Below are 18,174 nucleotides of genomic sequence, written 5' to 3'. Positions count from 1 at the left end.
TAAAAATTAGAAAAATGTTGAGAGATTAAATGCCTTTCTTAAAATCACATTGGTAGTTAAGACAGCACACATCTTAGATGGGTTTCCTATTTCTGAGGACAGGGTATTTGGTATTTCAAGAAACTTCCCCTTGTTTCCATTTCTGTTCCTGTTCAGATGATTTAGTAAGCTAAGAAGTATATGCTGACATTTTTCACAGAAGCGTTTTAAGATTCAGATGAGCATCTTGGGCTGAGGATATAGCTCAGTCAATAAAATGCTTGCATGGCAACCTTGAGGACCTGAGTTCTACCCTGAGATTCTAGGTAAGAAAGTTGGCCTGGAGCATATAACCCTGGTTCCAAGAAAATGGAGTTGGGTCCTGGTCCTCACTGAAGAGCCTAGTAGGTGAGCTCCAGGCTAAAAAGAGACCTTGTCTCAAAGGATAGTGTTCCTAAGGTGGTCTGCATGTCTGCACATCAGCAGACTCATGCCCACTCACTTAAAATAGGCACCTAAGATTTAAAAGTTTACTATGCTTGCTTTATGACTTTATCGTTGCGATTTTCTTATGAGAACTTCCATTGTAATAACTCTAATCACATGATTCTCTTCTTAGGTCTATTTAAGGTCATGGCTGATAAAACTCCGTACCTTACAATGGAAGAAATCACAAGAACCATTCAAATCGGACCCAGCAGACTGGGACATCCTTGCTTTTATCACCTGAAGGATATACAACTAGAGAATCTCACCATAAAGCAGGGTGAGCCAATAAGGCTCAACTCAGTGGAAGAGATTGATGGCGAAATACTGGTGAATTGTGGTGTGGTAAGGAATCATCAGAGTCACTCATTTACTTTGCCATTGTCACAAGAAGGAGAATTCTATGAGTGTGAGGATGAACATATTTATACCCTAAAAGAAATTGTTGAATGGAAGATTCCTAAGAACAGAACACGGACTGTAAAACTTACAAATTTCTCAAATAAGTGGGACTCACCCAATCCATTCCCTGAAGACTTTTATGGGACTTTGATTCTCAAGCCTGTTTATGAAATCCAAGGTGTGCTGAAATGTAAGTATACACTGATAATGATACCCTGAGTGAGTGAGTGTTGTGTGACTTTGTGCAGAAACCCACAATGGATTTAGAAACTGAAGAATGGGACTCTGTCCCCGTCATTCATTAAGTCTCTTAGATTCTTCATCTGTGCTTAAGAAAACCACAGACAGATGTCTTAAGGAGCAAATGAAGTAGTGAGTATGCAGTTTATATTATAAACTATATAATGCTATTCAAACCCAGGATGCTGTAACTATCAGCTATAGATAGACTAAAATGCTAGTTCTCTTTATTACTGGTTATTAAGAGTTAATTTTTAAAATGAGCATCCAAAAGCAGCTTTCTTGTTTTTTCACACAGTGTCTTTGACTTCTATTTCATGACAACTTTTTTTAAATTTCATCCTCTTATGACTAGTCACAATTTCTTTTATCATAGATTCTCTGACTTAAGGAAGAAGGTATGGTAAATTAATTTTCAAACTGTTGTATTTCAATATGCAATCTTCATTAATTTTTTTATATTTTAAAAGTATTGCCGGGCGGTGGTGGCGCACGCCTTTAATCCCAGCACTCGGGAGGCAGAGCCAGGTGGATCTCCGTGAGTTCGAGGCCAGCCTGGGCTACCAAGTGAGTTCCAGGAAAGGCGCAAAGCTACACAGAGAAACCCTGTCTCGGGAAAAAAAAAAAAAAAAGTATCTGCATAAAGCATTATTACTCCAAAGATATTAATACTTCAAAATTTCAAGATTATGATGTGTAAATGAGGCAATTAGTGGATTATAGAATTCTGAGCCTGGTTCTAGCCAAGCCTGATAGCATGCCCAATAGTCCTAGCTTCTCTGGAGACAGAGGAAGGAAGATGGCAAGCTCAGGCCTGCCTGGGTGGGTGACACAGAGAGTCCAAGACCATCCTGGTCAACTTAGCAAGACTCTGTCTCAAATAAGAAATAAAAAAGGAGCACAGAATATAGCTGAGGACAATTGTTTAACATAGGTGAGACCCAAGGCTCAATAACTTTCAAAAGGGGAGCTTTGAATGAGCTGTGTTTGCCCCCATAGAGTTGTTTCCAAAGTGAAATAAAGTAGTACTGAAGAACTTAAGATAATTAAGCATGTCAAAAGATACCTCCTTAAATGTCTCAAAATTGATTTTTCTCTTCCCTCATTGTCTTATACACTTACAAAAAGAAATTATGTGAATCTTTTGACAGGTTTTAGAGTTATGTGTTAAATGTTATCATGCTAAAAGATTTAATTAAAATATGATCAATTCATTTTGATCTAAAGGTAGGAGAACAGTTTGCATGGTTTGATTTTATAAACTATTGAGACCACTGTAAATTTTAGAACTCATAGTAGTGTTCTGTTAGCAGTCCCAAAGCAGGAAACTGAGATGGATGATTGAGTTTTTCTTACTGGTCATGAATAATAGATAGCATTTTCTTATTTTCAAATCAGTGAGTTTTCTAAAATTATCATCTTGTACCTACTACATGCTTATAAATAAGAACAAACCTAGAACCCAAACATGTGGACAGAGAGGATAGAACTTTTAATGAATTTGGATTATGAATCAAGGGCTGATAGATGGATGAGAAGTAGTCAAATGATGCAAAGACAAATTTAAAGACCCACTGCAAAGGCAACTTGGAGAGTGGGTAAGCAAGTGAGTGGAAATTCAGCACAGCTATATGAAAAAAAAAAAAGAGGGCAGACAGAGATAAACATAAAAAATATGAATGGCGAGTGTGTGTGTGTGTGTGTGTGTGTGTGTGTGTGTGTGTGTGTATGACCATCCACATAAGGTCATGAAGTCTGTCCAAAGAGATAAACTTGAGATTTATTCTAATCAAGAAAGATTGTTGAGCTTGGAGAGGCAGAACACAGGAGCATAGTAATCCCATTAGGAAATTCAGTTTTATTAGAGTTCTGTTCAGTGGACATAGCAATGAGAAAGACAGGAAACACAGATGTGCTGAGTATGTACAAGATGTACCATCCACAGGGTCTAGAAGTCTATTGGATGGGAACTTGGTCAACTGATCAACCTTATTCTCAGCCTTTGATTTCATCTCCTGGTTGAATGGATATGCATTTATTAAATATAAACAGCAGAAGAAAAGGGTTTGTTAAAAGAATTGTTTAGGTAGATTATTTTAAATAGAGTTTTCTGCTAACCAAGGAACAACCTTTGGCGAAACATCTTTCATGAAATGTTTTAGCCCTGTTCCTACTATGTATTAGAGCTAAGTTTTCAGGTTCCTTATGCTGGACCTCTTTTTTGGAAAATTTTTCAATGTTACTTCTTAACTATATTGCCAGCTCAGGATATGTACTCTGAGAGACTAGCTTGCATGTGTATAGACTGCAGAATATTTCATGAAAAAAAGGATGGGAGCCTGCCACAAGGGCCCCATTAAAAAAAGAAATTTTTGTGTGATAGGTGTTTTCCTCTAAATATGACAAGGAAGTGATGCTTTCACTCCATTGTGGCTTTCTTTTGCATTATTTTTTTCAATTGAGGTTAGATACTCCTTGAACTCAAGAGACGTTGTACAGTTGCTTCTGCTGTGCCTGAGCATCAGTCTAAGCCCCTTAGAATTGAGTGTTTTTTCCCCCAAAGTGACAGTAAAAAAGAACTGGTCTGGGAGGGTTAGGATGTTTTATAGTAACCTTAGAGGAAGATGGAAAATCATGGGACACTAAAGAGCTGTGAAATACTGATTTCTTGAAAGAAAAAAAAAGAACATGGTAAGTACTAAAAAGAGAGAATACAAATATTTCACTCTTAAAGCTGGTCTTTAATATGTTATTAATGTGACAATGTATATCCCAGAGAAAAGAAAAGCAGCAGAAACAATGCAGCAGTTTCCAACCTGTGGGTCACAATCCCTTTGGCTCTCAAATGACCCTTTCACAGGGATCACCTAAGACTATCGGAAAACACAGTTTTTACATTACGATTCATAACAGTAGCAAAATTATAGTTATGAAGTAGCAATGAAAATAATTTTATGGTTGGGGGATCACCACAGCATGAGGAACTGTATTAAAGGGTCAAAGCATTAGGAAGGCTGAGAACCTCTGTGTTAAAGGGAAAAACATATTCCTGGTCTGTGTTAAAGGGAAAAACATATTCCTGGTTTCTGGTCAAAATTCCATTCTAGGCCTAGTATCTTCCTGGCTACCAGACACACTCAGAGATTGGTCTAAGTGTTACCATGCTCTCAGGATAAGTAACTATCTCAAATCTGTAACTGTTGGTCTCATATAAATAATTTCAATACGTGTGTTTTAGTTAGGGTTTCTCTTGCTGTGAAGAGACACCATGACCATGGCAACTCATAAAGAAAAACATTTCATTGGGGTGGCTCGCTCACAGTTCAGGGGTTTAGACCATTATTATCGTGGCAGGAAGCAAGGCAGCATGCTGGCAGACATGGTGCTGGAGGAACTGAAGGTTCTTTAATCTTGACCCACAGGCAACAGGAGGTGATCTGGGACACTGGACATGGCTTGAACATATATGAGACCTCAAAGCCCACTCCCCACAGGGACACACTTCCTCAAACAAGGCCATTCCTACTCCGAAAATGCCACACTTCCTAATAGTGTCACTCCTATGAACTTATGGAGGCCAACTACATTCAAACTACCACAAAGTGTTTCTGCCTTTGAAAAAAGATATGAAATTCATGTGATTGGGCACATGGAAATTTCAATATTTACAAATTTAAGTTTGCTTTATAAAAATAGAGGTCTTGAATATTGACTTTGTTAACATTATGTTTTGATGCATGGATTAATAATTAGTTACTTCTTTTTTGTTGTTGTTTTTTTCGAGACAGGGTTTCTCTGTGTAGCTTTGCTCCTTTCCTGGAACTCGCTTTGGAGACCAGGCTGGCCTCAAACTCACAGAGATCCGCCTGGCTCTGCCTCCCAAGTGCTGGGATTAAAGGCGTGCGCCACCACTGCCCGGCCAATTAGTTACTTCTTAACTAATGAAATTCAGCACTATACAGATCCCTTTCAGAGAAAAGCTTAATGCTGCTCAAAGCTTGGGGGCCCAGTCTTCATGAAGTTATAGAAAGACATCTACTCATGCAAGAAGCAGATGGTTAAAACCTCTAAGTATAAAGGAGACTCAGAAAGATAGCTTTGGATATTGTATTTTAGATAAGTGAATAGGAGAAAAATACTCCCATTTGTAGTTTCCTAAGGCCTTAGGCATCACTATGCACTTTCCTTTCTTTCTGTCACTTAGTTTTAAAAATACTTTCAACTTTTTATAAAAATCAAAAAGCTGAGTAATACCCAAGAAAGATATGACAAAGTTACATGGAAACCTTATGGCTTTGACGGTTCTCAAATTTCCCCTACATTCTCCTACTCTGAGGTAACTCTTGTTAGTATTTTCTTCCCTGCTTTCTGGAATTGCTTTCCCATTCCCTAATAGTAGGAACATTGATGGTTTTCAAGTCATGGGCCATTTTAGATAGTAATGACTAACTTTCTCATATGGCCATGGGCATATATCTCTTCTTCTTATTTCCCATTTCCAAGCTCACAGGGCATGGTGTCACGTCTCAACACCAGTGTTTTTGTTAATATGATTGTGACTCATGTAGTTTATGATGAGTATTGCTCTTTCCCTGTCATGATGACCTTGTTGTTCCGGATTGGACTTTTTCAATCCTTCCCTACATCTCCAACCTTTCTGTTGAAAGGGAGAAAAAAGAAACCCAGCCAATGCAATTTCCCAGAGTGAAGATGTCAGCTGATCTCTATTTTTACCTTGAGGGCATTCCTTCTGGAGTCTCCCATCCTTACTCCAGCCTTAATCTGCTGCCATAGACATATTACATAGGGGCTTCCATTACAAACCATCCGGACAGTGCCTTCCTCTGCCTTGCGTTTGTGTTGAATAGCTGTTTCTCTAATCAAATACGGAAATTCCCCTGGCTTTTTTTTCTGCCCATTCTCTACACACATCCTAAGATAAGTAAAGAAACTGCAGGTTTGAAAATTTTTTATCTCCCATGCCCACACATGTGACAGACAGGTTAGCCACTATAAAATTCTAGGTGGACAACGATTTCCTGAAATCTCTGTACCTCCCTCTTCCGTGATTGCCTTTGAGAGACTGTGGCATCCTGTGGTCTCCACTGTGGTGGACTGTTCTTTCATTGTGATGACAATTTTGGATCTAGAAATTTAGGTGTTTCCTTTCTGAAAAGATGTCTTTTGATAATGTCTTCTCGGTAATAAATTCTATTCTGTCTTTCTTTAACTTCCAATAGCATATTACAGTCCCAACCCCAAACTAAGACTTCTGTTCTGTCTCCTTGACTTGGTTTACCTTCATGGAAATTCTCTTAACCACAGTTCCACCATAATGATGAATTTTAAATTTCAGATCTCATATCTTTAATTTCTTGGAATTAGCTTATATGTCATTTAAAATAGGCTGGCCCAGTTTAGCTTTAAGAGTGCAGTAAGCTATTTTATTCCAGATAAATATTTATATTTTCCCATAGTTTTGATGCTATTACCTGTATTTTATAGCCTTTCTTTGGTTTCCTGGGGGTTTTGTTGTTGTGGTTGTGTTGTTTTGTTTTTTGTTTGTTTGTTTGTTTTGTTTTGTTTTGCTTCAAGTTTTGATAAATCATTCTGATTAAATGGTTTCATTAGTGCCTGCTATTTGCCATGTGTCCTTATTAACATGCAAGACAACTTTTAAAAACTTTCAGCTGGGGTACCATTTATGTACAGTCTCTGTGTTTATGAGTTCTAGGCTTTTCCTTCATAGCTGGCTCACTGGGAATTACCTGCACTGGTTCTATGACTTTTTTCTATGAAATTTATTTAGTTTCACTGAGATATTGCCCCACTGTCTTGTTGGGTTATGAAATTATTGAGTGGGAGTGACGATTAGCTGAAGGACTCACCATGGTCCCCATGGTTTTAGACTTCATACTTTTGTTTTCAGACTTACACTTTTTTCCATTAGCCCAGGTTCTGAGGTTCTTTCCTGTTTCCTGTGCAGAGAAGTAGTAGGGGGTTTCCCATCATCCCTAGAATAGTGTGGAGACCCGAGTTTAATATTCAGACATTAAAATAAAATCCTTGGTTTTAACCCCTAGCTTCATTTTCACATTTAAAGGACTTGTATGTCTTAAATTCTAAGCATTTTGGGAATTCTGCAGAACAAGAAAGACATACTTTTACCCATGTCTGTGTCCTCAAGCACATGCTCATTTCTTGTCCTAGTCTACCAAACCATTTCACTTTCCTACAGAATATCTCTACCTTCCTTTACTTCACTTTGCAGATGTCAAAAGCATTGACTCCAACTCTTTGGATTTTTTTGTTCGTGTTTGTTTGTTTGTTTGTATGTTTTCTTTTCTCTCTGTTTTACTGTTTTATCCTTGTGGTAAGTTTGAGCGATAAGAAGATTGGAAAGATATATTTTACTCATAAACCTCTTTGCTTACTTAATTAATCTTAGCCCAAAATTTTAGCTAGACCTACTGTAAATTTTGAATGAACTGAATGATATTATTGCAAATATTAATTTGTTGTACATATACAACAGTATTTTAGTAAAATAATTTTTTGTGAATAAGAAAATTTCTAAGGTATTTACATTTATTTTAGAGCTTCCGATACAACAAATGTTCAGAAGTACTAAGTAAGTCAAGTACAAGAGTGAGTGATTAAAGCAATAAAATATTGTTTATGAACAAATATTTAAATAACACCTACACCAGATCCTATTTAGGTAACAACATTTTCTTTTCTGACCCAGCATATGTCTATTTGATTTGTTATAATGACATATTTGTGATTTTAATGATTAAAAAGAATGCTAGCTTCATGGCACTGAAGTTGTTATTGTCTATATTCTTACTAAATGATTATTTTGGTTAGCCGTGCTTTTCTTGATATATCCATGAACATACTGTCATGATGTGATATCACCTGTGAATAGACTAGTTAGCTTCCATTTCACCTATTTCATTACTGCTAACAGAAATATCAAAAGGAAAGCAGAAGGTGGTAAATATTTTCTTTATGTGTATATATGTTTTTATACTACCAAATACTAATTTTTTCTGTTAGTATTCTTCAGAGAAATATATATTCATGTATATATACATACTTATACGCATATACACATATAACTAGTCAGTATATGTAGTATTATTTTTTTATGTAAAAGAATTGACTTTTGCAAATGTGGAGCTGATAATAAGTCCTACGTCTGTAGGGCAGGCAGGCAGGGTTGAAACTCAGGCATCAATTAATGCTGGAAACTTGAGGCAGAATTTCTTTTTTTCTGGGAAACCCTTGGTCAAAGACCTTCAATTGAGTTCAGGTGTTGGTTACGTAGACACGGCATCTTCACAGCCAAACTTAGATTAGGGCTTAATTAAGCAGTAATTCTAGCCTAATCCTGTTTACATGTAAAAATAATCATTGTGAGGTGGGGGTGGAGGGGTGGGGGGGTGAGGGGGTGGGGGTGGAAGGGGGGAGAACAAGGGAATCCGTGGCTGATATGTAAAATTAAATTAAATTATAAAATAAAAAAATAAATAATAAATAATCATTGTGTGGCTGCAAAAGGAGATTGTCTTAAAAAAAACAACTAAAAAAACCCTAAACCAATAGAAAATATACTGAAATATATCATCTAGTATAAAACACATTAATAACATGTTTTTCTCAGATGTGATAAAAAAAAAGCTCAAAGCATGAAAGGTAAAATAGTGTTGTAAATAAACATATAGCAAGAACATGTATCTTTGTTTTTAAATGACTTGATTTCTCAATGAGGGTCATGGGATATTTTCTTCAAATCTCAATGTTTAGAACAAATCTATATTTTTTAATGTTTAAAAATATGAACAAGTGTTAGCTGTGCACAGCAGTACCTACTTTTTTATGTGCATTGGTGTTCTGCCTGAATGAGTGTGTCGGGCACCCTGGAACTGGAGTCACAGACAGCTATGTGGGTGCCCACTTTTAATCTGAATACTTGGGAGGCATAGGCAGACAGATCTCTGTGAGTGTTGGGCCAGGCTGGTCTACATAGTGAATTCTAGGATAGCCAGAGTTACACAGTGAGACCTTGTCTTGAAAAATTGAAATATAAACAAACAAATGAATAAATAAATAAAATAAATTTTAAAAACTTTAGAAATTAAATAAGTAAAATATGAACATGAGAAGTTAGAGGAGACTATCTAGAGAAACGCCAGAGTATAAGCCTGGTTCACTTGAAATAAATCTGAATAAATTTTTAAAAAATCACAAAGTAAGTTCCAAGAAAATTTGGGTTAAAATAGTTGAGCTAGAAAGTAAATTTTAATTTAAGAGTATGGAAAAATTCAGAACTCAGAAATCACCAGTAAGACTCATAACTGTGGTGTAATAAAGAGGATTATCCATTCCAAGAATGTAACAAAACAAATTCACCGGTTGATATACAGCCACAGAATTTATAAAAGCGCTTTTGTAAAACAAGCAAGTATGTACCTTAAAAGGCAATTGACAAAGAAATCATGCTTACAAAGTGAAACTGCCCAATGAGTAAGTAATGACCCTCCTATTAAATAACAATATAGGAGAAATGTAAGTGGGGAGAAACCATGGCTGTGTAACTTATGAGAACTTGTTTCACGTGGTACTCCCCTGCCTTCACGTTCTCAGTAAGACCACCCAAGCAAATGTTCAGTATTCTACAAGTGAAAATTATGTATCCAAGGAAACATGCATTGCCCAACATCGACCAAGATTAAATGTAATTGTTTGTTTTCTCTTGGAAGATATTTTTTAGTGGGTCCTAAAAACTCAGACTGAGATAAGAGGGCCTCTCTGGTGGGTCATGCAGAAAGGCAGAATGCTCTGAATAACGTTTGGAGAGAGGGGGGAGGGAAGGAGGGAGGGAAGGAGAGAGAGAAAGAGAGAGAAGGGAAATGACTCAAGCACACACAGAGAGAGGAACCAGTCTTGATTTGTTAGAGAAAATGGAATCAAATTGCTTTTCATAACAACTCCCTTTGGATAACCTGATAACATACCCGGCCAGAATAATTCATATTTACCCAGAAGGAAAATTTGGGAAGTCTAAACTATGGTTGTCAAGTACATATTGCTTCTGCTTCAGTCTAGTTTCAAACTAGAAAATTTGCAACAAATACCTCCAGGAATGCCTCTCACGCTGAGTTACTGCTGTCTTATCTGTCTGTCATTTTGAAGTCAAAGACAGCGCCTCAGCAAGTGACATTTTCTAACTCAGCTTACATTCTCTCTATATCCTTTTTTATCAGGAAAGAAGATTGCATTTTTCCCATTGTAAAATAACAAGTGCTTTTTAAAAGAACTCATAACACACACATACACACACATACACAGTTGTACGTGCAAGTGCACATACACATATACACTAAACAACCAGAACTATATTTTACAAAATGTAATTGGATAATCAAAATGATTTATAAATTTATTTAAAATGTGATTTTCCTTCTCCTACTATGGATATTTTAAATAAAAGCATGAGACACTGTTTTCTGAGAGAAATGAAAGTGTAGGAGTGATCTAGGGGTGATTCTTTGTTGTAACTGTACTCACATAAGAATAGTTACATCCACCCCACATTTAAAACATAGGATGTCAAATTTTATTCACCTGCTCACCCTTTGTGAGCCTCCTGCTAAAACGGGAAGGTTTCAATTCAGAACAAAGAATTCACATCTTGTTTTCATGCTATTTGAATAGAATATTCTTAGGCAGAGATTTGTGGTATATAATGTCTTTAGCGTTGCCTGTTTCATGAATTTTGGAAGGCATTCTCCTCTTATTTCTAACATCTCTTCTGTTCCCTCTTTCTCTTCTTCTTACTGTTCTCATGTCATGTGTGACACATCTTTTGTAGCTGTCCTACCATTCTTGGCTATTGTATTTCATTCTTTTCAATCCTTCTGCCTTCACTTTAGTACATTTTATTGGCTTATCTTCCAACTTCTTTCCTTGGCTGTATCTAGTCTACTGTGTGATCCATGAAGTCATTCTTTGTTTCTGTTCCAGTTTCCTTTTCCCCTAGACTTCCCACCTCTCTCTTGCATTACCCATCTTTTTTTTTTCTTTAATGTGTCTCTTTGCATACCAATCATTCATTAAATACTCGGTCAGATACTTCCAAAATCTTTTCCACATTTGAATTTGGTTTGTTTCCTGACTGCTATTGGTTCGTTGGTAATTAGGGTCTCGTTGGTAATTCAGGCTGGCCTGCAGATGACCATGAACTCCTGATTCTCCTGCCTCCATCTTCCAAGTGTTGGGATTACAGGCATGAATTCAACTTGAATTTGGTTGTGACAGGTGCTTTGCTTCATCAGGTTGCCCTTTGCCTTCTACAACGTACAATTATTCACCATGGGAAGCCAGACAAGATGATTCAAGTGGAAGAAACAAAGTTAAATAGTGGCTAGTGAGATGCTTCTATGTTTAGAGAGAAGGTGTTTTTTTGTTGTTGTTGTTGTTTTTGTTTTTAACTATGGGTGCTGCAGCTGTGTCAAAGGCTAAAATTTCACGCAGTGTCTTTGCTCAGCCCTGCTTACCTTTCTCAAGAGACTCCTTCATAGCTAGGATCTCAGACATCATTCTTTCATTCAGAATCCTGCTATAGTATAGGACTCGTTAAGACCTTTGGCCAGTGAGGTACTGCATTATCTTATGATTAAGGTTTAGTTACTCAGTGAGTCTGTGTTTCTTGGCTATGGTTTTCACAAGTGTTTCTCAGTGCCATATGGGGATGACAGTCTCTCTATCCTGAGCTGGAGTTGGGTATTCCCCCTCCCCTATGGGGAAACAGAGGAGGTTGCTGGGTATTTCCCTTTTCCCGTGTAAAACCTGAAGTAAAGTTGACTTCGGTTGGCTAAGTCCTTCCTTCCAGTTGGTTAGGGTTTGGTAAAACCCCACATGCTGGCTAGGCTCTGATAAAATAATTGTCCCTAGACCAGTCCTCTGAGGAGATCAGAGGCTCTGGTAGCAGCTCTTATTCATCACCTTGCAAAATGCACAGGGGGGTTTTTCCTCTAGTCTTCACCTAGAGAACCCGGTGTGTTTTCTGGAAAGAAGGTGCAGGAAAGAGTAGGGGGCCTGTGAAGCACTGCCCGTAAAGGTTAGTCTCCAGTTCACACTTGGATTCCAGCAACTAATCAATACCCCTTTAACATTCTTACTAGTGTCTGAACTCCAGCAGAAGTTCTGCTTGCAATGAACTGTGACTCTGTATCATCTACACTTTAGTTTTAGGTGTCCTATTTCCCTATGACTCCCATTCTCTGATGGACCTAAAGCATATTGCCTATGCTATTTCCTTGTGTATTTAGGCACATACAAAGTGATTTTGGTCAGTGGGTTTTGTTTTTGTTTTGTTTTGATGAAGAATATAGTGTTGGGTATAAAAGAGTTCCCTTTGCCAATATTTTTAGACTCTTACGTCTCTATTATTTTATAGAAATTTGACAAAAGCTCATTTCATAGAGTAGACCATTGAATGAGAGAAATTGCAACTTTAAGGGACTCAACTTAAATGCAGTCTATGTGCTTTGAAAGTAAAACTATTTTTACCTAGTGAAATTTTAAATGGAAGTATACTTTACTTAATCACTACTTTTAGTGTTCACTCAAAGGACAGTGGCATGACATCTGCTTTTCTCTCATTTGATTCTGTATCTCCTATGATGGAGACATCATTCTAGACTGGAATATATTGTTGGGCAAAAGAGTAAAAGACTTCTGATCTTGGTTATACATTGTGGTAATTAATAGTAGGAAATGGTCATCATGAAAATGTAAGCTCTGTGAAATGATTGAAAGTAAAGGAAGGCATGGAGGGTGCAGAAACTGAGAAGAACACAGGGCAGGCACGAGTCATTTTAAGCAGGACATTTAGAGTAGATCTCATGGAACAGGCAATGTTTGAGTGGACTTGAAGAGGAAGAGGGGTCTGCCATGAACATATCTAGCCAGAGGACCTACAGGTAGATGAGACAGAGCATGGCAAAGGAAAAGGATTGGCGACATGAGCTCAGAGAGAGGGCAATGAGTTAGAGCGAGGCATCTTAGCAGATGAGATCAAAGTGGTACCGAAGACCAGGTAAGGACTTGGATTTATTTCATACTGTGGTTCTATGAACAGATGGTAGATATAATCATTTTAGCACCTAAAAAGAATATCTGGCTACTCTTTTGAAATCTGGCATTATGGAGACTCATTGGGAAGACTTGGAACAAACCAGGTAAGAAATGATGTGGCACGGACAAGAATTGTCTTGATTAGGGTGGGGTTCCTCAGTTAGTTGAAAAAGAGGAAATTTGAAGGTGTGTCTGGGATTGGTAGAAAGAAGAAATATAAAGAAGATGGAGGAAGAATTGGATAATGTTTGCTTTGTGGGGAAGGGCAGACTTTACTTCAAGAATGTTAATTTTGAGCCACCTACTATGTGTGCAAATAGAGATCTTAAATAGATAGGTGGAATTGAGGGGAGTTACTTGGCTAGAACAGCAGCAGATAGATGCTATTTAAAGGCATAAACACGTAATGTGAAGGTTATAGATAGAGAGCTGTTGAAGGGTGTAAATAGAGAATGACAGCCACGACACTTTAAAAGGCATGTGTATGTGGGCAGTGGGTGGCGTGGAAAGAAAAGAAACAAAAAAAAGTGAGAAAAACCATACAAAAAAAAGAGGAAAATAGATCCCAAGTGAAAGGAATCAAACTGCTTTGTCCAATGCTGTTGGTATATTATGAAAAACGATACAGACTAGCATCACTTCAGAAGAGTTAGAAATCCAAGGACCAACTCACAGCAACTTTTTATTATACTCACAGATTAGGGCGTCTCGCAACTCTCATCAGAGAAACTTCATTGTGCAGCAGATGGAGACTAACACAGAGACAAGTAACTGGCCAAAATGTAGAGAATAAGTGACTGTGGAGTCCTCAGCCCTACATAGAGACATCTATATCACACCCCTTCCTCCCATAGCTTGGGCACCATTGCTGAAGAGGATGCAGGAAGACTATAAGACCCAGAGGCAGTGGGTGGCTACAAGGAAACAGTGCTTTTTGCACACAGTTGGGCAGCTGTCATATGAACGCACAGCCGTTTTGACAGCATGCATACGGCCTGTGCAAACTCAAGCCAACCCAAATCATAACACAGAGATGGAGGATAAGCATGGAGTCTCATCTCTGACCGAGGAGCTATTAGTAATTGATAGCTGCTGGGAAAGAGAAATTCAGTTTTCTTTTAGAGTTTTGGCTTCTTGCCACTCTAATATACCCTACTGAATGGCCATACACATACACCCAGGTGTATATATAGGCAGCCCTAATTTGACTTGATGGATTTTAAAAGAAATGTATAAGGACACAAAGTTGGGTGGGTATGGAATAGGGGATGAGCATGGGAATAGATAGGGGGTTGAACATGATCAAAATGCAATGTATGAAAATCTTGAATTGCTAAAAAAAATAAAACCATTTAAAAAAGAAATACAAGTACTGTAGATAGGTGAGTAATTGGACACAGAAAATTTGAATACAGGGGTTAGGCAGCTTGGCCTGAGATTTCTTCAGAGCCTGTGGCAACCTCCAAAAGTAAGAAAGCTACTTTTTGCACACTGCACCCACTATGATGCAACATAGGTAAGGACCTGGCTTGCATTATGGCCCTGATGTTCTGATGGAATAATTCAGAGATACCTCAAAATTCCAAATGACATCTAGTCTACCAATCTCTAGTTGTTTCTGTATTTAAAGAACAGTATGAAACCAAAATGGCCATCTACAGCTTGTTCTAAAATGCTGAAAACTGGCCATTTTTATTTAATTAACAAGGTTTTAGTTTCTAAAATTGCATGGATTTAAGAAGTCCATGACATATATTCTTATAAGCTTTATAAAATGAACTGAAAAATAAGAGAACTTGGGATATATTTTTCCTTAGAGTTCTTCTCTTTGTTATTTCTTATTTTAAATGAGCCTATAAATTTTATAGCACTTAATTGTAGAGGTCACCACTGATTTAACTTTATTTTGCTTTTAAATAAAACAATATTTTTATGTTATGTCATTATAAACTCTATTATAAAGAATATATGCGATATGACACACATTATATGGGTTGTATTTTCAGAGGCTGAATAAATGGTTAATGATAAAAATAACATGTAATGGTATATAAGAAAAATATTTTCTAAGCTCTCATGAAAGTATTTTCTAAGCTCTCATGTTTTTAATTTTCAAGAACATAGGTAAAGGTCTGATGTGGTGTCACATGTCTATAATGTCAGCTCTTGGGTAGAAGAGGTAAGAGGATCATTACATGGTGAGGCCTGTCTGGAATATACAGTGAGTTCCAGGTCATCAGCCTTGGCTACAGAGTTAGGCCCTGTCTTCAAACAAACAAACACCAATAAGAAACCCCACAACACACAGCTCTACCCAATTCCAACTAACCTACTCCCCCTCAAAAAACAATAACCAAATGAACAACCAAACAAGAACACTGACTTACAGTAACTAGAGACAGGGGGGAAACAATATGAATTTAAGAAAATGCTTATAAAACTTGTGTTAGAAAGATGTCAAAATATATGCTGTTATAAAATCATTTTTAATTTGAGAATATTTGTAATAATATTTTGAGATTACAACCTGGAGAACAATTAGGTACTATGAACACAATGTTCTAAGTGACTCTTAAATCTCAAAGAGTTCTTAGAATAGCAATTCACTTGTTCTCAGTGACACAGTTGTGTTTACTATATGTATTTTTTGACTGTGACCCACCTTATAACAGCATTTCTATTTAGGAAAAATATATCACTGGTGGAAAAAAGTTAACGTTGACATTTAAAAAACATCTGTCTTTAATGCCATGCTTAAAGTATATTACTTTTTGTGGGCTTTTTTGTTATGTTGTTTTACCCTGAAGGATAAGATTTGTATAATGGTTATGTTTGGGGCCTTACAAATGAGCTTCGCCTAAATTACCAGACTGGTTCCTATAATAGTTTTACAAATAATTCCTTGGTCTCAAAATCATGACTTAAAACATAATTTTATCAAATAAAAATCAAATAAATAACTTATCAAATAATGATAAGACTCTCACACATAACTATTTATATGCTTTATATGTATGTATGATGTCATAAAGTATATGCACACTTGCAAGAATGAGTAACATTTGAGTCAGGGGAGTGATTACTGTAGCAGGAATCTTAAAAGGTCTTATTAATTAAGTCAAACCTAAGGCCAGTTATTGGGGTGAATGCTGGAAGATCAGAGAAGCAGAACAAGCCACAGCTACCTCACCTCACAAGTTCCTCAGCTGATCCTGTTTCCTCAGACTGGATGCCCCTGAGTCCTCATCCAGAATGAATCTCAGCTGAACTGCTGCTCGAAAGCCTAAATGCTTAACCAGCCAAATGCTTCTAGTTTCTGGTCTTCACGCCTTATGTATCTTTCTGCTTTCTGCCATCACTTCCTGGGATTAAAGGCGTGTGAGTCACCATGCCTAGCTGTTTCCAGTGTGGCCTTGAACTCAGAGATCCAAGTGGATCTCTGCCTCTGGAATGCTAGGATTAAAGGCGTGAGTGCCATCATTTTCTAGCCTCTGTATCTAGTGGCTGTTCTGTTCTCTGACCCCAGATAAGTTTATTAGGGTGCACAATATTTTGGGGAACACAATACCACCACAGATTACCATTTGTAGTAGTAAGGAGGAAGTGATTTTTGGTAAGGTTTATAGGGGTATAAGAAGGGATTGGATAATGTCTATGATAAAGTTTCAAAACTGAAAAGTCTCACACAAGGAAAATTATATCATGATTATTTGAGTTCTTTTTTTCCCTCCTAAATGAAATTTATCTATGGGAGCAGGAGACCATCTCATAGAAAGCATTTTGAACAAAATGTCAGATTTTTTTTTCTTTTTCATTTTCAGTTCAAAAGGACATAGTCCGGCTTCTCCCCAGTTTAGACGTTGAAGTCAAAGATATTACTGACTCTTATGATGCTAACTGGTTTCTTCAGTTGCTGTCTATAGAAGATCTTTTTGAAATGACCAGCAAAGAGTTTCCTGTAGTAGCTGAAGTCATCGAAGTGTCTCAAGGGAACCAACTGCCCCCAAGTATCTTACAGCCTGGGAAAACCATTGTGATCCACAAAAAGTACCAGGCTTCGAGGATCCTAGCTTCAGAAATTCGAAGCAATTTCCCTAAAAGACACTTCTTGATCCCCAGTAGCTACAAAGGCAAGTTCAAAAGGAGACCCCGGGAGTTCCCAACGGCCTATGACCTGCAGATATCTAAGACTGAGAAGGAAACTCTCCACGTGGTGGCCACCAAAGCCTTCCACACACTTCACAAAGAGCTGTCCTCCGTGTCTGTTGGGGACCAGTTCCTAGTGCATCATTCAGAGACCACAGAAGTCGTCTTTGAGGGAACAAGAACAGTGAATGTTCTGGCCTGTGAAAAAATCCTCAATAAGTCCTATGAGGCAGCACAGTTTCCTCTGTACATGGAAGGAGGTTTTGTAGAGGTGATTCATGATAAGAAACAGTACCAACTTTCAGAGCTCTGTACACAGTTCCGCTGGCCCTTCAATGTGAAGGTGTCTGTGAGAGATCTCTTCATTAAAGATGACATTTTGGCAGCTACTCCAGGACTGCAGTTGGAGGAGGATATCACAGACTCTTACCTACTTGTCAGTGACTTTGCCAACCCCAGGGAATGTTGGGAAATTCCTATGGGCCGATTGAATATGACGGTTCAGTTAGTTAGTAGTAGTAATTTGTCTACGGATACAGGACCAACTGAAGTTAGGACTCTGGTAGAAGAGATCACTGAAGAACAATATTACATGATGAGGAGGTATGAAAGTTCTCTCTCACATCCCCCACCTCGCCCTCCCAAGCATCCCTCAGCGGAGGAAATGAAGTTAACCCTGCTCAGTTTAGCAGAAGAAAGAACAGGAGATCTACCCAAGTCTCCCAAGGTAAGACTGTGATTTCACAGATTTTTCTCTACTTGAGACAATAAGTT

At 37.7% G+C, this 18,174-nt stretch overlaps 1 protein-coding gene across 1 annotated transcript in view; it reads left to right on the top strand.

Moving 5' to 3' along the window:
* Themis (thymocyte selection associated) overlaps positions 1-18,174 on the top strand; it is a 171,090-nt gene that overhangs the window by 72,664 nt on the left and 80,252 nt on the right. Inside the window, exons 3-4 of the mRNA XM_059273006.1 lie at positions 599-1,057; positions 17,076-18,127. Of these exons, the coding sequence (XP_059128989.1) occupies positions 599-1,057; positions 17,076-18,127 (1,511 nt within the window). The remainder of the gene's footprint in view (positions 1-598; positions 1,058-17,075; positions 18,128-18,174) is intronic.

Source organism: Peromyscus eremicus, chromosome 8b, assembly GCF_949786415.1.
Source record: "Peromyscus eremicus chromosome 8b, PerEre_H2_v1, whole genome shotgun sequence".
NCBI lineage: Eukaryota > Metazoa > Chordata > Mammalia > Rodentia > Cricetidae > Peromyscus > Peromyscus eremicus.
The sequence above is the reverse complement of the archived record's forward strand: the minus strand, read 5'-3'. Positions and strand labels throughout refer to the sequence as shown.